General features: G+C 35.9%; 1 protein-coding gene across 1 annotated transcript; it reads left to right on the top strand.

Moving 5' to 3' along the window:
- The first annotated feature begins 6,824 nt into the window (after positions 1-6,824).
- Positions 6,825-9,158, top strand: LOC110691992 (chalcone synthase 3-like). Its single transcript, XM_021868977.1, has 2 exons — positions 6,825-7,002; positions 7,816-9,158. The coding sequence occupies exons 1-2, from the start codon at positions 6,825-6,827 to the stop codon at positions 8,802-8,804; spliced, it is 1,167 nt and encodes a 388-aa protein (XP_021724669.1). The 3' UTR covers positions 8,805-9,158.
- Positions 9,159-22,032: the final 12,874 nt, after the last annotated feature.

Below are 22,032 nucleotides of genomic sequence, written 5' to 3'. Positions count from 1 at the left end.
TAAAATAAAAGTTTTAGAAGTTTTTGTGGTAAAAAACAATTTTTTTTTTTTTTTTTTTGTGGTAAAAGTCAAAAAACCCTCAAAAGTATGTAAAGGCAAAAAATGTAAATAGAGATCCTTGCCTTTTAAAAAATTTGGGACAACTCTTGTGAATAGTATTTGGACAATTATAGCCTTTAAAATATTTATTTACTTATTTGCCCTCATTAACATTAATTATCACTTTGTTTTTACCTTTTAAACAGTTTGACACAACTCTTGTAAATATTGTTTGGACAATTATATCTTCTAAAATGTTTGTTTGTCCTCATTAATCTTAATCGTCACTTTTTTTGAACTATTAAGAATATTGTGCAAACGTTTTTACCTTTTTTTTTTTTTTTTTTTTTTAGAAAAAGAGGGGCAAGCCCCAAAGAAGAACTACAATGCAGCAAACCACACAACCAACAAAGGAAAAACAACTAAGAAAAAAAGAAACAAAGCAAAGTAAAAAGACAAAATTAAACCAAGCTCCACGCCTCATTATTAGTCCATAGCAATAAACACTAGCCAAGACTGAGCCACTCCACTCGTATCCTCCAATAAAACGGCCCAAAAATTCCCAGGGACCGCTTCAAAAATCACCATCTTTTGCTCAGCATTGACCCATATTTAGCTAACCAATCAACCGCTCGGTTGGCCTCTCTATAGCAGTGACTAACTGTCACTTTCCAATCCTAACGCGAGATGAGAGCCTTGCACTTCTTAATGATATGAATAAATGGAGAGTTCGATGGAGTTTCCTCCACCAACATACGGACAACAATTTCTGAGTCCACCGAAAGCTGCACCTTACATTGACCCCCATTCCAAGCAACTGCCAAACCCCTAAGAACTCCTATTTATACCCCTATTTGTTTACATATTTTCTTTCATTAATATTACCAACAACTAAAGTTGTGACATAAGACTAAATTGAAAGAACTTTCCGGACATTATTAGATATGTCACGCGCATTAGCTACCTTATTATTATCAAAAATTAAAATATGTCGACTAAAAAAGAATTGAGGTACAATTTTAAAGGCTTTGTTTCGGCCTATTAATATCACAAAAGGCCTAATGTGGCCATTCATAAACAAAATTCTACATTGAGGCCCATATTATTGAGTTCGTTTGCTGGGAGTTCTTTACTATGTGTCACGTGTTGGCTTTGAGGCCCAAGACTTCATTTGTCCTCACAAAAATAAAGTAGAATGGTAGATAGTAGTCTAGTAGATACAAGTATTTATCTAAATTACATTAGTTTATCCCTGAAATAGTGAAATTAAGAATTAAGAAAAGAAAATTTAACTGTTTCTAACATGAGAAGAAAAGTTAATTACTCTTTAAATTGAAAAAAAAAAAAAAAAACATAAGGAGTTTTCAATTAATATGAATGTGATAAATTGACAAAATTAAATGCGTTATGCCTTTGTTAGATGAACAAACCATGGGTAAATTAAAATTTTTAGATGGTCACCCATGCATTCTAAGATTACTTCTATTCAAACATGCTCAATTGTAGAGTATCTTAGCACTAGATGCATCTTTTTGGGACGAGTAGAACATCAATTTTTTTTTAAAGCATGTTTTAAGGAGGTTTAATTTGATTTAATACTCATACTAACAAATGATTAGAAGGGATGCAAAGTCATGGGTCAAGGCATGAGTTAGGCGGTTTCAAGCACTAGGCAAGCCTATTGAGGTCTTTTGGGAACCCCAGAAGCACCTCGATGTACAACCTTTTCAAACCCAAAATTGATGTTTGGAGGCTAAATTAGAAGCCTATACACAATGATAAGCCATTTTCAAAGATTTTAAGATCTAGCATTAAAAATTCAAGTGATGGTTGAGGATGCATCCTGGGATCATAAAACGTTACTTGTTTATAACCATATGTGACAACTAGTCATTCACATAAAGGTCAATGGTGGGTATTAGCCAATGACGAAAGACGAGTATGTAAATAGCTAAATTGATAAATAAAAGACAAATAAAGTGAAAAACGACTCAATCGATCTCTTAGGGCATCATGGGATCCTTGGAAAGCCCCTCAACCCATTTCTTTTCGGGGTCTAAAAAAGTTAAAAAGTCCTCCAAAAGCGAAAGGTTATACTGCATGAAATCAAATCACCTTTGGAAAGTTCGATATCTATCGTTCATAACTCAAGTAGATGTTGAGGGATGCATCCCTAAATATTACAAAAAGATATTATATTTAATTTTTCAGTGGAAAAAATAATTAAAATGCATCTTTATTTTTTCTAGGGAGATCATATATATGCTAATATTGGTCCTTTAATTTCGATATTGTTTTCAATTCGGTGTTTTGGCTAGGATTTCCTCACCTGAATCTAAGTCGATGGTTAAGTTATTCAAATTGGCGGTTCATGTTTCGTTCAAGTCAATGGGTGTTGGTTAAAGTTGGTCTCAATGAACTTTTACTTTAGCCTAGCTTTTTAGCTATTTATTTTCATATTGTATATCTTTTCATTTTCCTTGTATTTTCTTTTTCTCATCTATCAGTCTAACTTGTGATATGGGGACTTTAAATTCTATTAGTCTTATCCTTAGAAAGGTAACCTTAAGAGCTGTGTACCTTAAGTTATCAAAAAAATTAAAAAAAAAAATAAATTATTATGGAGAACTTTTAACTAATTTTACTATTCACCATTTCTTTGTTTCAGAAAATTCATCCTAGTTTTTGTGTATTTCTTTTATGATCATATTTGTGTCTCCAAATAATCTCTTATTCCTACACAAAATGTAAAAGAAAGGACCAGCTATCATTGTTCCCCAATATATTGAAATCAATGTTTTTTTAAAGGTGTATCATGGAATTGAAAGCATACTTACCATCAATCACAAAGATTAAAATCTAATAATTTGAAAGATCATATATCTATGGGTAAAAAGAATTGGATTCAATTGATATAGTTTATCAAGCCAAAAAAAAAAAGAAAAGAAAAGAAAATCATCCATTCAAATACAAATTTGGTTTAAGAGAAAACTATTTTTTTTTTTAACAAGTCAATATTCAATAAACATTCATAACATAGTTAAAATCTTATGCAATCAATGATATCATTGGTACGTGTATCAAATGTTTATGTAATTATCAAGAAACCAAATTAAAAAACAAAAAATAAAGATTTGACCTTAAATTATTAAAATATATATGATACTAGACATAAAATTATGAATCATATGATACATATTTAATTTATTTGACTATATCAACTTGAAGGAGTGGGAGTTTGAAGATGACAAACGATTATCTTTGTGACCAATGTAAAATTAAAGGGGTTTTTTTTTTTTTTTTGTTTGTTTTGATCTACTACTAGTTTATTTAGCTACTTTTTTTTTTAGCTACTGTTACTTGTTAGAAATGTTGAACGACGATTGTCGCAACCACAATATAGTTGTTTGACGTGCTCCCGTAACCTTCTCCAAGTTTATTTAATGTAAGTGAAAAAAAAGAAAGGAAAAATGACGAGTTTCACCAATAGGTTAAGAGGTACATGGACAGAGATAAGATTTAGACCAAAATTATAAAATTAAAAGGGGTGTTTTGGTTCACGAAGTCTTGTTATGTGGTATATCTTGTTTTAAAAAACAACAAAAATTACAATACTTAATTTGACTGAAAATGTTTGGCAAAGTGTTTCAATTTTTATAAAATGGAGGAAGTATAATTTTATAATGGTTTGAGAACTTCATAAATTTAACCTATACTCGTCTAAAGTTTAAGCTTTAGGCTATTTGGGGGAAGAGGTGGTTTTGGCTAATACTTCCTTCGTTCCTAAATATAATTTTTAATTGACTTATTTGGGTAAAACTTTGAAAACTTTGACCATAAATTTTTGTTAATTTTGTAAGAGATTATATGTTCATGTGGGATCTTGTTGGATTCGTCACATTGTATATTTTATTAATATATATCAAGATTTTATAATTTACGCGTATGAAAATAGAAATATAAACATTTTAAGATACGTCTTGGAGATTGTGAAAAGTCAAACGGAGACTATATTTAGGGACGGAGGAGAGATTCTTATATACATCCGGGTGTATGGTACACTTAAGGGTAGTTTTTACTCACTTGGATGATTATTGATTATTTAATCATCAAAATAAAAACAAAAACTAACTTTGATTGAGTTGGGTATACCTTGCAACAGGGCCGTTGTATATAAAAAATTCTAGGGACAGAGGGAGTTTCATTATTATATATCATGTACGTACTCTTATCAAATAACTAAAAAAATAATTTTATTAATTTATTTATTTTTATAGATTTAAGCCAAATATATGGTATTAAGAATCAACTTTCAAGCCTAAACCATTATGGTTTAATTCCTGTTTTCATTCAATATTAATGCTTCGCAAATCAAACACCTCTAAGTATAGTAATACATACAAAATGTATGATACATTAAAAGGCTCTCATATGAGAGGGCGTGACGGTGTGATAGAGTATATAAATCGATCATATATGGACTTCAACCATCAGCTTAAGAATTTTTTTTATACAATAGTGAAATGAATTAATAACATAAATTTTAGTTGGGAAAAAAAAAATTATACCCCACATATTACTTAGTATTTTTTTTTATTAAGCATAATTTCGTACATCCATATTTAAATTCCTAAATCCTCCACTGACTTATCTTTAACTTCAAGCTATTCAACCAAATCCGAAACCAAACCGTCAACTCGAATCAATATTACTAGCCATAATACAATATTCATCTTAGGCTTTGTTTAGTTCAACTTGTTTTTACTTATTTCAGAAAAAATAAGTTCAGATCAGAAAGAAAAAAATAAATTCATATTAGATCAGATTAGTAAAATATGTTCAGATCAGATCATCGTTTTATATGCGGCTGGTTTTTTTTATCACTAAATATCTTTAATTACGTAACGAAAAAAATTATTAAAATTACATATTAATAAAATACACATTAATACGAATCTAACAAGACTCCATTTGATGTATTTTTTTTAATAGATTAACGTACACATAAGGTTAAAGTTTGGTCAAATCTGACAATCAGATCACATTAGCAAAAATAAGGTGAACTAAACAAACCCTTAGTCGATGACTCCTTCAAGGCTTCAATTGAAATTGAAGTCCCCTTCAATTTTCATCATCATGTGAGTCGTTATCATCCGTGAGAATCAATGTGTGACTTCTCACCTTCTACGACTGACTTTTGCCTCCATGCAAGCAGCTTCATCCTTCTATATCTCTTCAGTTTCAGATGATTTTATTTGGTGTCATTTTTAAAAATAAAAAAGAAAAAGACAGAACAATCGAACTAATTAACTAAGATGTTTTTTTAATTAACTTTTAGAAGCATCATTAAATGTTCATTGGTAGATGAGATTTGATAATTTCTTTTACAAATTGTTACAGCAAGTCTATTAACTAGTTGATAACTACACGCATGCATTACTACTTCTACATACAAAAAATTTAAGTTCTTTAATTTTTTGTCAAATTGATAAGAATACAAATTTGGTAAAATAGAAAACGGTTTGTTAACGAACTGAGAGAGGGAGGGAAGTAGGTAAATCCACATTACATGGGGCCCTCACCCTTCCCTACTCTCTCTAGTAACATAATATACAGCGAGATTTTATTAAGTTTGTCTTAATCTTAATTTATAATATAATATGCTATTTACTTATTTATGATTTTATGGTTGAAATTATTTACCGACAAATGTTAAAAATGGAAGTAAGTTGAGTTTGTTCGTTGCAACAAGTACCTATATTAAGCAATAATGGAGGGTTTAAGTTATAATTCGTACGTATGATCTTGAAATCGTCTTAAATGAACCATAATAAGTACGACTCCAAACTATGTTTTAATTTAGTTTCAACATTTCGATCTACTTTTCATGCTCGCGTGTCAATGCACAATTATTTCTGCATACTAACCATTATTATCTTTAGTTTAATTTATTATCAATGACGAATCTAACAAGATCTCATATGACTATGTTTTTCTTTAAGTGTAAAACACTAAAGATATGTAGAAAATTAAACCATGTAAATAGTACGGTGCAACGAATAAAATTGTTGCAACTAAATAAAAACAAAGACAGTATTTACAAATTGGACGTGATATTATATATATTGAATAATAGTATGTCACATTTCTAGCATTCCGACATGATCAGGCCTTTTCGGACGCTAACCTTATTTGCATTGGAGACATAATTGTCCAATGTACTACTTTTGGCCTATTATTAGATAAGATCTCATACATAGGTTATATCATACCCAAGCTCTTAATTATAAATACCTCTCTACCATATTATCAAAGATACGTAACATTTATTACAACAAAGATTTATATTTGTTATAACTTTTATACCTTAAAGCGATACCATTAAAATGAGTTTCCTTGAACTATCACTAGAATAGTTAACGCACGTATCCTAGTTGTGCAAGTCCCAAATTAGAATAATAGAAACTCTACCAACTCCAGACAATTCTCCAATCGTTACTCATATTACCAAATCACAAAACAAATATTATGAAATATAGGGATTGGTCGATTGGGTCAACGAAATCATAAAATTGAGTCAAAGGCTCTACCAACCAAAAACCACATAAAATAATGACTTGCGTGCGTGGGACAAAATATGACATCAAATTTAATTTTTTTAATATATGTATCACACAATAAATTTCTACTATATAAAGGCTCGATTGTCTTAACTTGAAGTCATCAGCTTTCTAAAGTTAATCAAATTTCTTAATTATATCCTAACTTCAATATAACCTAAGAGAATGGGTTCTATGTATGAAATTCCTATGGCTCCAAAAGCAGTTGGTCCAGCCACAATCTTGGCAATGGGCACTGCCAATCCACCAAATGAATTTATTCAGGCTGACTATCCTGAGTACTACTTTCGTAGTACTAATAGCCAACATTTAACCCGTCTCAAGAGCAAGTACCAGCGCATGTGTATGCCCTTTGCTTTATTTTTATTCTTTTATACTCTATATTGTTGCTTGTTTAATTTAATAATTTATAGATAATGTGAATGATCTAACTGAACTTAATTAAGTAGGTCAGGTCTTTTGGAAGCAAACAATGAATGGGAAGGATATATAGTGAAAACACTACTTCGTTCTAAGTTAGTTCTGTAGTTGGGTTGTATATAATCCTAAGATCTCGAAGTCATAAAGGATAAGGTTTAATATGACATATAGACTAATAAGTCAGATTTTTTTTTACTAAAGTGTAATTATTTTTACTGAATATTTTAAGATGAAGTGAACAGGGCTTTTTTTTGCTAAATGAAATTATGAAAATGTCTAGACTCTAGTAAAATTATTTTAGAAATAATAAAAATAAATGTACGAGTGTGTTACTGATTAAAGTTAAATAAATAAATGTACTACATAAAATAGTTGGAATATCTTATTTTTCATGAAAAGTAATAAAAAATAATGTATTTTTTTAATGCTTAAATAAAAAAAAAAAGTATTTAGATAGGATAAATTTTGTGATTAAAAGTGGGTATACGCATTGTATATGATTTGTTGAGCATGTACCCAATTCCCACAGTTTTGGAACCCCATTGACCTATGATATGACTAGCTTGAAACAAATTTAGGTCACATTTGGGAATTGAAATATGATATGACTAGCTTGAATTTTGTTCACTAATAATTGCGGATGATAAAACAATGATTGGATAGTAAATTTGACCTTTTGGATTTTGGTAAAATTTGTACATGACTAATTATATCTCGTGTTTCTATATATTCGCAGGCGACAAATCAATGATTAGGAAACGTTACTTGCACGTAACCGAAGAGATCCTGAAAGAACACCCACAAATGTGCGATCGCAAGGCATCTTCCTTATCAGCCCGTCAAGCTATCCTCGCCACCGAAGTCCCAAAACTCGGCAAAGAAGCCGCCGATAAGGCCATCGCCGAGTGGGGCCAACCCACGTCTAAGATCACTCACCTTATCTTTGGCACCAACACTTTCTGCGATACCCCCGCTGCTGACCAATACCTCGCCATGCTTCTCGGCCTTTCGCCTTCCGTCAAGCGCTTTGTTCTCCGCCAGGGTGGCTGCCACTCTGGCGGCACGCTCCTTCGTATAGCCAAGGCCATGGCTGAAAACGAACGCGGAGCACGTGTGTTGGTTGTATGCGCGGAGTTGAGTACTGTTATATTTTACCATGCTCCCGATGACACTAATCTTTTGCCGCACACCTTATTCGCGGATGGTGCTGCGGCATTGATCGTTGGTGCTGATCCTGACGAGCCTCTTGAAAAACCTATTTTTCGGCTTGTGTCAGCCGACCAGACCACAATTCCCGGTACAGACGGGACCATACAAGCCCGTCTAAGGGAAGAGGGTATGGTCGGGGACATTGCTCCTGACGTACCTAAACTTATATCCAAAAACATCGAAAGTTTGTTGATAGAATCTTTTGAAAGAATTGGTGTCAAAGATTGGAACTCCTTATTTTGGATCCCTCACCCTGGAGGTCCAGCTATATTGGACCAGATTGAAACTGAACTCGATCTCGAGGCGGGCAAACTGAGTACTACTAGGCACGTCCTAAGCGAGTATGGGAACATGTGGGGTGCGAGTGTGTTGTTCATATTGGAAGAGATGAGGAATAAGTCGTCCAAGGAGGGCAAATCGACTACCGGAGAAGGCTTGGAATGGGGTGTGTTGTTTGGTTTTGGTCCTGGTCTTACTGTTGAAACCATTGTGCTTCAAAGTGCTCCACTTAATTAATTAACATTAATTGATTAATTAATCACTTGGGATTAAACTAATGAAAGTTGGTTATTATATTAAAATATATACTTGAAGGTTGAAATTGAAATGTATAATAGAACTATTGTCTCGTTAAAAAAAGGAGGAGGTAGTACTACTATACATTATATTGTGGGTGTAAAATATACACTAAAGTAATTTGATTTGTATAATTGTACGTGAATTGTTGTAATAACGGGTATTATTGTATATACCCCAGTTCATTTTGCTTATAATTTTTTTTTTGTTCAAGTAGTTTGTACCATTTTTATTGGTTATGTTCCTAGTTTGTTGGTTGTATTGTCATATAATTAAATAATCTTTTTTGTATTTTATGATTGTTTCGCACTATTTTACTTTTCGCACAATTTTCAATGCAAACTCTATATACTACCTTTGTTTCTTTTTTTATTTTTTTTATTTTTTTATTTTTTTAAAGCACCTCTGTTTTTTATTAATTGTACGTAACAAAAGAATTTTTTATGTGTCACAAATAATATTTCTTTTGTTGCAACTAATAAGAAGTAGACATAGTGCATATTTAACTTAGAATTCGAATGGAAGTATATAATAATCAATCGAACAATTCTTGCAATGGGTACATACGTAAGCAACTGATCAAAAGTAATTTTTTTTTTCTTCCGAGAAAATCAAAATTTAGTACTTGAAACCTATAAAAAAATGGTAATAAAAAATGGGAAACAAGGAAGATTCTGTGAAACCTATATTCTTTCTCTAATAATTAATTAGAAATTTTGGTCAAGTTTAAGTGCTGTGATGCAAACATTAGCCCATAATTACTCATAAGAAACCATTTGTGTTAGCAGGCTAGCAACTTAATTGATTTGCATAGGGTAATAATGGGGGAGCAAGGTGGGTTGGTCCCCTCCCTTGGTGGTCCTCACCTTCTCCTTCTTCTCCTATGGCCACTTATAACTTGGTGATTGAATTGCAATGTTATTTCGTTTTAATTAAAATAAAATGGGAAAAAATTACAAATCTCCCACATTGATTGTGAATGGGAAATCAAGGTTCATTTCCTTATTAATACCCAAGTTTTGGGATTTGGGAAGAACACTTGAGTGGAACTAAAAAGACATCTCCTTAGAAAAGTGTGAAAACCTTAAGTTCGTAAAACTCTAGTTTTTATTGGTCAAGTCTCGACTAACCTTCAGGACTAAGACCGTTCGGGTCGGGTTCGTAGGTACGAGCCGTTGGAGACCTTCGCATTTGCGGGGTTCAAGTTTTGAAGTAAGAGCTCGGGTTCGAGCGAAGCACGAGCCAAGGGTATGAATGTCTTTTCCTTCTTTCTCTTAATTGTTGCACTACAAGAAAACAACTTCATTCCGACGGAAAAAATCCGTCGGAATCATCGGAAATTCCGTCGGAATCAAGCCTTCCGACGGAATTCCGTCGGAATAAGTCTGTCGCAGTGGCCCTTGTCGGAAATTCGACCTTTTCCGATGGAATTTCCGTCGGAAGGCTGATTCCGAAAAAATTTCCGACGGATTTATTTCTGTCATCGCTTTTTTTGATCCGTCGCAACGTTCCGATGGAAATTTCCGTCGGAGTAGGAGAGGTTTCCGACGGAATTTTCCGTCAGAAACGGTATATTCCAACGGAATTTTCCGTCGGAAATGTTAAAAAAAAAAAAGCCCCACCCTGCCCAGAAAAACCCCCACCCACACCCACCCTGACCACCCCCACCCACACCCACCAGCCCAGGAACCCCCCCCCCACGCACAACCTCCCACACCCACACCCACCAGCCCAGGAAACCCCCCCTACGTACAACCACCCACACCCACACCCACCAGCCCAGGAAACCCCCCCACGCACAACCACCCACAAACACCAGCCCAGGAACCCCCCCACCCACGCCCACCCCACCCTGCCCAGAACAACTCCCACCCACACCCACCCACACCCTACCTAGAACAACCTCCACCCACACCCACCCACACCCTGCCCAGAAACCCCCCCCACCCACAACCACCCACACCCACCCTCCCTGCCCAGAAACACCCCCACACACATCCCACCCTGACCACCCCTACACCCACCTGCCCAGAAAAACCCACACCCACCCAGACCACCCCCACCCACATCACCCCAACCTGGCTAGAAAAACCCACACCCACCCAGACCACCCCCACCCACATCACCCCAACCTGGCTAGAAAACCCCCACCCACCCCACCTGCCCAAAACAACCACCACCCACAACCATCGAAATCGCAAAAAAAAAAATCGAACAAAATTCTAAAAAACGCAAATAAATTCAAAGATCCGAAAAAAATAAACAAAAACAATTGAAATCGAACAAAATAAATAAAATATACAATTAATATGAAATTAATAAAAATTAACATTACAATTATATCAAAAAACAATTATAATCATAATTGTTTTAAAAAAAAACTAGATCTACAATGTTGTCGTTGTTGTCGTTGTCAGACAAGGGAAAAGTAGAGGAGAGAAGGAGGTGAAAGAGAAGAGGAATGAGAAAAAGAGAAGGGGAAAGAACGAAGAAAGGTGAAAGAGAAAAAGAGAGGAGAGAGAAAGAGAAGAAGAGAGAAGAGAGGAGAAAGAAAGAGAAGCAGAGAGGCGGAGAGAGAGGAGGAGAGGAAAGAGAATTGAATAGGGTTGGGGGAGGGGAACCAATTTTTAGGGTTTAGTTTTTTTTTTTTTTTTTTTTTATTCCGCAAATATGTAAGGGTTTTTTTTTTCTTTTTTTTTTTAAAAAAAAATAAGATATTCCGTCAGAAACTTAATCTTCCGACGGAATATTCCGTCGGAAATTTCCGACAGATTTTAATTATGTCGGAAATTCAACGTATCGACGGAAAATCCGTCGGATACTTCCGACGGATTTTATTTCCGTCGGATTTCCGACCAAATATTCCGTCGGAAAGCCTATAAATTTCGAGGGATTTTTAGGCTTTCCGACGGAATTTTGTGTCCATCGGAAGATGTCCGTCGGAATCTGGCCTTTTTCTTGTAGTGTTCTTTAATTTGTGATTACATGCTTAGTTGCCTTAATTAGTGGGCGGGGTCTTGGGCGTGTTTCTCTTCCGCGTAGAGTCGGACTCTACGAAACCCAACAACGGTATCGGAGCCGCGCTCACTTTAATCTTTGTAACTAATAATTAATTAAGGTGATTTAAAATGGATTTAAATTTCTGGTTGTGCTTTCGAATTGGATTAGAAGCTCGTTTTAATTAGTTTTAATCTCGCATTTTTTCTAATTTTGGCTGACGAACCCAGATTTTGACTCAAAAATAGTGATTTTTGGGTGGAATCGATGTTCTAAATCGTTTATGATCCTCTAAGGGTTTTCCAGAAGCCAAAATCCACCCAAAAACATGTTTTTTGAGGGGTTTTTCGTTTTTGACGAAATTTTTTAAATCTTTTAACCTTGATTAATTATTGCATGTTAAGGGTAGATTAAATGTATGGTTGCATTCCTAATCTACTGCAATTATAAACCTCATTAAGCATGTTTATGAAGTCATAATTGGTTCTTAATTTGGTATGTTCATTTTTCACATAAACTTGAATTTTTCACATTGTTGCAAATAAATTGCTTCAAGTGTGAATGTTTATGGTGAACTTGTAATTTTTTGAAGCCCCAAATATTTCAAAGATCCAATCTTTAATTGTTTAATTGGTTGGAACTTTGATTTCTAAATTCCATGTTGAAAAAATTTTGGATTTAATCATTTTTGTGTTGATTAAAGTCCTTAAAATTCAAAACTTGTGATTGAATTTTGATTAATCTTTATATTGGAAGATGGTATTTTTTCATTTATACACAAGTTAAAGTTGTAAAATTTTCGCTGGATGAATGGGTTTATTTTCCAACCTCATTACTTTTGTAGAATCTCATTATTAATTTATATTTGTTGAATTAATTATGAGTGTAGCCCTTCAATTTTTGTAGCATAAAGAAAGACCTAATTTGCTTTTGTCAAAAAAAAAAAAAAGAAGAAAGACCTAAATTGTTTTAAGTATGGTTCTTGAATAATTTAGGCTTGTGCACCATTAAAATTGAATTTAATTAAGTTGGACTTGTTTTATTTTCATTTTTGCCCTAAATTGATTGTAAAATAAATTTAGAATTAATTTTATGTCACACGTATAACGGGATTAAAATCCCGAGAAAAGGCACGCAAATCAAGGTAAAAACACCCAAGCGCCTCCAAGGCTGGTCGAGCTGCTCACGCAGCCCACATGTGGCTGCCTTAGGTGCGCATAAGGGTGCTCCACCTCGAGATGCAGCTGCTTCTGTGTGGCTGGTCTTGTGTGCGGTGCTGTGTGATTGGTGCGTGGTGGATGGCTGCTGGCCATGCTTGTGCGTGATGTTGGGCAGTGAGGCAACAAGCCCCAGCAAGCCAGCCATTCGTCTGCCAGCGCTAGCAAGCAGCTAGCATGCGTAGCAAGCTACTGGTGCTAGCAAGCGTGGCATGCGTTGCTGGGCAAGCATGCCAGCGCCTAGCACATGCAGCCGCAACTCCCAAGCGCTAGTAGGCAGCCATGGTGCGCATCCCATGAATTTTGGGCGGGTTGATTTTTTGCTTGAATTGGGCTATTGGGTTTTGCAATATTTTTGCCATTTTAATTTTATTTAATTATTTTAACGAGGCTAGGCCTCGGTTTTTCCGACTTTTGCAAAATTTTATTTTTGACAAAAATTTGGGTTAACCGACTTAATTAATTGGATTAATTAAGTTGGATGCAAAATTTTGTGGGAACTTCGTTAGTTGCATGAACTAATTGCGTCTTAATCACATAAAATGTTAAACAACTTTGACTAGTTTTAAATAGGTGCGTTAATTGGATTAACCACCTAAGTTAGTTACTAGTTCGCGCGCGTTATGCATTGTTACTTGTTTTTGTTGTAAAATGCATGGGGCATTCACATATAGTGAATGCATGAATGAAATATATATTGTTTCATAGGTTTCGTGAAAATGGCAACTAGTGAGGCCCGATTAGGATAGTAAATATGGACTGCGATCCGTTATGTATTTTTGTAAATCTAAATACGGTCTGCCTACCGTTGCGTATTTTTGTACCTTAATATTTAGATTAATCCTAGTCGTAGTAGCTAGTAATTTTATTTTGGCGGGGATGTCTCAAGACGGCGTTTCCATGAAGAGGAGCCAAGATGAAGACTCTTGAAGATTTGAAGATTTCAAGGGGTCATGCTAGTTGCCAAATGCATCTTATTTCATGTTTTCTATATATAATTGTACTTATATATGTGAATTATATGTTAGATTCATGTTTAGGATTTCAAATGTTGTGATGATTAATTGAGTTCATTTAAATCAACCAACGTAGAAACCTTAGGTCCCTAAAATATTGAGCTAAAATATGCCATTCCAAGAACAACACTTACCGAACTAATGCGCGTATGTGATGGGCTATGCCAAAGCGAGACATCACTACTTCCCTAGGAACGTAAGGTATACTAGGTATACTAAGTATACAAGTTGTATTGGTTAAGGTCAACGATATCGGTAAGGAGTCATTAGATGTCGTGGCAATGGAGATAAAATGTCAAGGAACACTAGTAGAATAAAAGAAATAGGCAACCCCCCTATGGCAATGGTTCATGAAAACCGTTGCCAACTTAAGTGAGCGCCATTTTAAATATCAGAGTTGGCAACGGTTAACCGTTGCCAATTTTTTTTTTTTTTTTTTAAAAAAAATGATTAACATTGGCAACGGTTAACCGTCGCCAACTGCGTTTTAAAAAAAAATAATAATAAAAGGTAAAGGTTTGGCAACGGTTAACCGTTGCAAAATTTAAAAAAAAATTGCGGGTTTTCCCTACTCTTCCACTGTTCATCGTCTTCATTCAATTGCAAAAAAAAAAAAACCTTCTGCGTTTTCCCTCCTCTTGCGTTTTCCCTCTTCTTGCGTTTTCCCTCCTCTTTGTTCCTCCATTGAAGTGGTCTGGTGCGAGGTACCTCCATTGAAGACAATTTACCCTCCTCTTCAATCAACTCATCTCCCCTCTTCATTGAAGACAACGTCTTTCTTCCTCATTCCTTCAATTCGTTTTGTCTTCAACTCCCACACAATCCCTCTTCTCTTCTCCCTCCATCTCCATTGAAGGGTTGTGCGAGCTTTCTCACCTCCATTGAAGGGCTGTGTGAGCTTTCTCACCTCCATTGAAGCAGATACTGGACCTTCGTACTCCATACCCATCTCTCCTCCATTGAAGCAGCTTCAAGGTAAGTAGCTAGCAAATTAGGTTTCACTTACTCCATTGATGAATTCCTTCGTACTCTTGAGTTTTTTGAGGATTTGGTTTTCAATTTAGTAATTTTAATGTTATTGTAATCTAGGGTATGTCAATAGACGTGCATTGCTCCCCCTCCACAACGACCTAGCTTCTTGTCACGGTTAGTCTAAGGCGCCAGTTTCAAGTACGTTTCAACTTGGAAAATATGTGGTGGCTTGTTTGTATTTTTGTTCATGAAGACCTTGGATATTTAAGAATGTCACAAGCTTTCTTTTATTTTGGAATTATGCTATCATTTAGAATGTGGCCATTGTGTTGAAATAATAGTGAAGGAAATTTTTTTAAGGATTTGATTTGCTAGTCATACTAGGAGAAGGTAGTACCATTGTACCATTTTTTTAAAGGATTTGATTTGCTAGTCATACAACCATTTCTATCTCATTCCTTAATCATATGCCCCTATTTGTATTTGTTTTCCATTTCTCATACATACTTACTAACTTTTGTTTTTTGTTTTGTTTTTTCTTTTTGCGTTTTTATAGATTCATATGTGAATTGAAGTTCAAGTTTAGCTTGAAGACTACATATTTAGCTCAAGTGGGAAGTTAGAAAGAATACATCCATTGTATTGGTATGAATTATAAACTTCTCTAAGCTATAAATATTTCTTTCTCTTTATTATTGTTTTAATAAAAGTTTTTTCATGCTAGCTATTAGACTTGTGTATTATATAATGACAAACTAAATACAACAATAAATATATGAAATGCTTGCATCATCATATGCCTAGATACCCGTTCAAGGCTTTCTCATTAGGAGAAAGTCTTGAATAGTCCCCGGTTGGGACTGTTCTTGAACGTTTACTCTCACTTAGGTGGTGAATGTATGTCTTTTTTTCGATTTTAAGGAACATCTTGGCTTATCATTTCCTCGATCACCATGTTCTCTGGGAATATCTTGGCTTACCATTTCCTCGATCACCATGCAGAGTTGTCATACTACGGTCGAATTCAAGAAATATGGGAGCTTGATTATTGTGACTTCACGATTGCTCTTTTTCGGTGTAAGTGGGTTGATAATATCAGGCGTAACGTCAACTTTGATGACTTTACTCTTGTAGATCTTGGCAACCTGAATGATAGTGCGGAACCATACATCCTTGCATCTCAAGCTAAGCAGGTGTTTTACGTATCTGACCCTGCCGACTCAAAATGGTCTATTGTGCTAGCCGGCAAAAGAAGAATCCTTGGCGTTGGAGATGTCAAGGATGAGGAAGAATATGATGCCTTTGATGACTCGGCACCTTTCATTGTTCCTAGACCTGTTGTGCCAAATGAGATAGACGACCAAGCCAATTACATGAGATCAGACCACGATGAAGGAATATTAGATTGAGGTACTGTATATTTTCTGTTAGTTTGAATTGCAGGCGTAGAAAGAATTAAAAAATCACATTTTAGGTGAAACTGAATGAAATTGTTGAATTACTTGCCCATTTTTCTTATATTCTTTTAAATGTATAAAGTAACTTGCTTCACCATTTTCTATGTTTATTTGTATTATAATTTAGCAATTTATATATGATTATAAGTTTACCTTACAATTCAGCAGCTAATAACGTGTTATGTTTGTAATGACAAGTTTTAACATCTAATGGCGGACGATCAATACTGTGTTCGAGTTGAGGATGTTGAATCTAATGATGATGATTCATCTAATGATGGGGACCAGCTGTATGATGTGAACAAGGAACCTGATTTGGGTGAGCCAGAAGATCAGGCGCAAGATGTATTGGAGAGAATGATAGATGAGTTTGAAATTGCAGCTGAGCAAGCGCCTCCAATCGATAATGCCATTATGAAGCCGTTTCGTGAGGATCAAAGTGGAGGGGGGGTGCAGGCACCAGCGAAGAAAAAGCTGAGGGGTCCGACGACAACTTTCAAGAAACCTGTCGGTCCTATGGTCTTGGAGTATGACAGGGTAGGGCAACCCTCAGGTAAATGGCGTTAGTTGGGATTTGTGCGCGCAAAATCCCTATTACGCTTCGTATGAGCGACGTACCTACAGGCTTGATTGACACGTTTTGGAATGATACCAGGGTAAGTTTTTTTATGTGATCATTTATAAACAATTTCAATTTATTGTTATGTTATTGGCAAACTAATAATGTTTGTTATTTGTTCTTGCAGAGTCTATTTAACATTCCAAATGAGTACGCCAAGTGAAGGGTGTTTGAATCCTTACTTGCGGCAAGATTCAGAAGCTTCAAGTGTAACTTAGTTCGTCGGTTTATCACAAAGAAACTTGTGAGGAAACCAAAGAACAAGAAAGGAGGTGGCAGTGATGATGATGTCATCGATGAAGAGAAACTCCCTTGGCAAATATGGCCTAGCATATCGAAGGATGATTGGGAAGCTTTCGTTCTTCAAAAATGTAAAAAAGAAGAAATTGTAAGTTTAAAGAACTCTGATGAAAATTGTGTTGTAATTTATCGTCTTTTTTATTAGTAATGAAACTAACATATCTTTTTATGTAGGAAATGAGGGAGCAGAATTCCAGGAATGCATTGCAAAAGCAATACCACCATCATATGGGAGCAATGACGTATGATGAATGGAGGGATACGTGGGTGAGTGAAGGAGTATACCCCACTGCGCTTCTAGGGTCCTCCACATCGCCATTTGACTCCACAACCAGTACTTTGGTGAGTCGTGCTGGGGATTTCTTTTGCTCTATGCATTTGCGGGACAAGAAAACCAGAAAATGGTCCATCAAGGCTCCGGAAACCAAAGAAATGACAGATAAGCTAGTAAGCAACTATGAACTAGTGAACTACTTTATTCATTTGCCTGTATATCACTTTATATAAACACTTACTTCATGTTGCCATATTGTTTTTGCTATAGCTTGAGTACACTGGAGAGCTTGTTGAAGGCGAGCTCGTCCCGACGGTAGAGAAGGATCCCTTCACCTTGGCTATGGGAAAGCCTTACCATCCGGGACGGGTATTAGGTGCTGGGGGGAGCTTGCTAGGATGGGAGAAGGTAATGGATCCCGAATATACCAAATCTGGAAGATCCCGAGCAAGTGTGAACTCGCCACAGAACTTCGATGCCACAGTGGCATCAATTAAAGAACAAGTGCGCAATGAGATGCGCAAAGAGTTCAATGCATGGGCGAAGCAAATGAATTTTCCAACCTTGCCCTTTTCCTCGACAACATCGGCCAACTCAAGTAGCCACCCACGAAGAGAAGGAGAACAGGAGATAAATGCACGCGAGGAGGTACGTGATTAGAATTCAACTCTATAAGTTTTGATATGTTGAGTTACGTGGGTACGGTTCTAATTAATGTTTCACTATCAATACACTATTGCAGATTTGTACTCCTTCACATGCGAACTCAAGGGGGCTTGATACTCCGACACCTCATGACTTTCCTATTCTACAGGTGATTTTTTACTTACTTGTTTGGATAATGATATTGGTTTTTGGATTGTGTTGTGAAATGGTTAAGTTGGCTGTGAAATGGTGTTTCTTCGCTGTGTTGTGTTGTTGGTGTTGCTTTGTTGATGTGATGTGTTGTTGTTGTTTGCTCTTCCTTCTCCTTCTCCTTCTCCTCCTCCTTCTCTTTCTCCTTCTCCTTCTCCTCCTCCTTCTCTTTCTCCTTCTCCTTCTCCTTCTCCTCCTCCTCCTCCTCCTCCTCCTCCTCCTCCTTCTCTTTCTTCTCCTTCTCCTTCTCTTTCTCCTTCTTCTTCTCCTCATTCTCCTCCTCCTTCTTCTCTTTCTTCTCCTTCTCCTTCTCCTTCTCCTTCTCTTTCTCATTGGGAATCATGCGAGGAGGCTGCAGCTGCACTGCAGCAGCTGTGCAGCCTCCTCGCTGTGCACACGCTGCCCTTCCCGCCCGGTTTTTGTTTTTTTTTTGCACTCGTTTTGTTTTTTTTTTTTTTTTTTGGCACCTAAGATACTTAGTTATGAATATTTATGGCTTGAAACAAGATAAAAAAAGCAATTTCACAATTTTTAGGTTCATTTAAAGTGTTTACGGTTTAAAATGGGCAAAATGAGTTCTAACTTGCCCATTTTTCATGATTTTAGCTCAATGCTTGAATTAACTCCTATATTACACCTAAGATACTTAGTTATGAATATTTAAATGAAGTATCTTCCTAATTGGTGCAGGAAGAGACCCGTTGTGAACTTCTTCACCCGGGCGAATCATATGATGGACCTTTGAATGTTGTTGCCTATGGTAGTGCACAACCGGCCGAACAAGGTACGGTCCATCTTCGTCCTCTTCTGCCTGAGCATTATTCTGTCGGGATCCATTCTGTGGTTGCCGGGTTCGAGGACATCTTAATACCTGTGCCCGTGGAGGAGGATGAGTTCACTACACTTTGGGCAGCAAAAGGTAGTTTTGTGCAATGGCCATCTGCTTGGATACGGTTGATGAACCAGGTAATTAAGATTTAGATTTCACGCTTTAATCTTTTCTTCCCAAGAGTTGGATGGAAATCTTTTCTAACCATTTGTGTGATTAATCTTATTAGCCATCGAGGAAAAGCCAAACTCCAAAGAAGAGGGTGGAGGGGCCAAAGAACAAGAGTGAACATGGCTCGGTGAGTGGAAAAGCGTCGATGAAGAGCCCTTCACGAGGTTCAGCTACGCAAGCTACTCCATTAGTTGAAGACACGGTGCTTCAATCGCTATCTCAGGAGTTAGCTTATTTGCACAACCGTGTTTGCGTGTTGCCTAATGACAGCCCCATCCAAATCCAACTTCCTAAGGAAATGTTCCACTACGATGATGATGCAACGACATGGCTATTCAAAGAAGATGTGAAGGAATTTCTAAGTGGTGCAATGCTTAACATTTCCCTCATTCAAATATCCATGAGGTAATTCAACTGGTACTCAATTTATGTTATTCAGTTTAGTGGTGTTTGTTGTTTGGTTTTCGATTAACATTTTGTTATCATGCATGCAGAGCACTCCAGGAGCAAATATGGGAGCTTGAATCTCCTTGTCAAGTTGGGTGGTTGTGCCCTGAGCAGATGTCCACTGCTAGAATCTTAGGCAACTCCGCTAACGTGTTGTACTATGCTGAACGGGGTATCAGACAATCAGTGAGTGCGGGAGACAAGTTTATATTCGTCCCATACTATGAGGAGTACGTCTGATTATGCTAGTCAAGTTCATTTGTTTTCCCAGTTTATTTGTTGTAATAGGCTAACTATTGATTTGTTTGTCTCGTGTGTAGTTATCATTGGACCCTACTTGTGATTTGTGTTTCCAGTAACACAATCTTCTACTTTGATTCTGCTCGGTTACCTCAAGTAAGAAAGCGCCTCGTGAGGTCCATACTGCAAAAGTAAGCATCTAGTTTGTTTCACTTCTTGTTATTCATTTTCATATCTTAACTCATATGTATTGATTATACTAGTCAAATTTGAACTTATTACTTTGATTTTTTGTAGTACCATGAAGAAGATAAATCCTCGATCTCCTCGAGGTCCTACATGGAAAGCACCCAAGGTAATTCACCCATGATGTTGTGATTTTCTTACTTTACAATGCTTAAGATGTTGCTTATTTGCTATGCATTTTGATTCATGTGCTTTGTTCCTCATGCTAGTGCGCACAACAGGAAAACGGAGTTGACTGTGGCCTATACGTGATGAGATTCATGTATGACATAGTGATGAGTCATTGTATAGACACACGTCAGCTTGAAGAGGTATGCCATTTTGGTTGAAATTGCGTCCCAAAACCACTTACTTGCTCTTTTCTTGTAATCTCAAGCATTAGTCACCTATAACTAAGTGATTATGACATGTTTTAACTATTTATGAGTTCAATAGACAAGAAATATAGAAAATAGGCATCCTAGTAGCCAAAATGGCCTTACTTGAGCCATTTTGGATGAAATTGCGTCCCAAAACCACTTACTTGCTCTTTTCTTGTAATCTCAAGCATTAGTCACCTATAACTAAGTGATAATGGAATTTCTTAACTAGTTATGAGTTCAATAGACAAGAATAATAGAAAATAGGCATCATAGAAGCCAAAATGGCCTTACTTGGGCTATTTTGATCGAAAATGCGACCTAAACCCTCATATTGCTATTTTCTTGTAATTTCATTCCTTATTCACATATAAATAAGTAATAATGTCATGTTTTTAACTAGTTATGAGTTTAATAGACAAGAAATATAGAAAATAGGCATCCTAGTAGCCAAAATGGCCTTACTTGAGCCATTTTGGTTGAAATTGCGTCCCAAAACCACTTACTTGCTCTTTTCTTGTAATCTCAAGCATTATTCACCTATAACTAAGTGATTATGACATGTTTTAACAAGTTATGAGTTCAATAGACAAGATATATAGAAAATAGGCATCATAGTAGCCAAAATGGCCTTACTTGAGCCATTTTGGTTGAAATTGCATCCCAAAACCTCTTACTTGTTCTTTTCTTGTAATCTTAAGCATTAGTCACCTATAACTAAGTGATTATGACATGTTTTAACAATTTATGAGTTCAATAAACAAGAATTATAGAAAATAGGCATCCTAGTAGCCAAAATGGCCTTACTTGAGCCATTTTGGTTGAAATTGCGTCCCAAAATCACTTACTTGCTCTTTTCTTGTAATCTCAAGAATTATTCACCTATAACTAAGTGATTATGACATGTTTTAACAAGTTATAAGTTCAATAGACAAGAAATATAGAACATAGGAATCCTAGTAGCCAAAATGGCCTTACTTGAGCCATTTTGGTTGAAATTGCGTCCCAAAACCTCTTACTTGCTCTTTTCTTGTAATCTCAAGCATCAGTCACCTATAACTAAGTGATAATGACATGTCTTAACTAGTTATGAGTTCAATAGACAAGAATTATAGAAAATAGGCATCATAGAAGCCAAAATGGCATTACTTGGGCTATTTTGATCGAAA

The sequence above is a fragment of the Chenopodium quinoa genome, unplaced genomic scaffold (genome assembly GCF_001683475.1).
Source record: "Chenopodium quinoa cultivar QQ74 unplaced genomic scaffold, ASM168347v1, whole genome shotgun sequence".
Classification (NCBI taxonomy): Eukaryota; Viridiplantae; Streptophyta; class Magnoliopsida; order Caryophyllales; family Amaranthaceae; genus Chenopodium; species Chenopodium quinoa.
The sequence above is the reverse complement of the archived record's forward strand: the minus strand, read 5'-3'. Positions and strand labels throughout refer to the sequence as shown.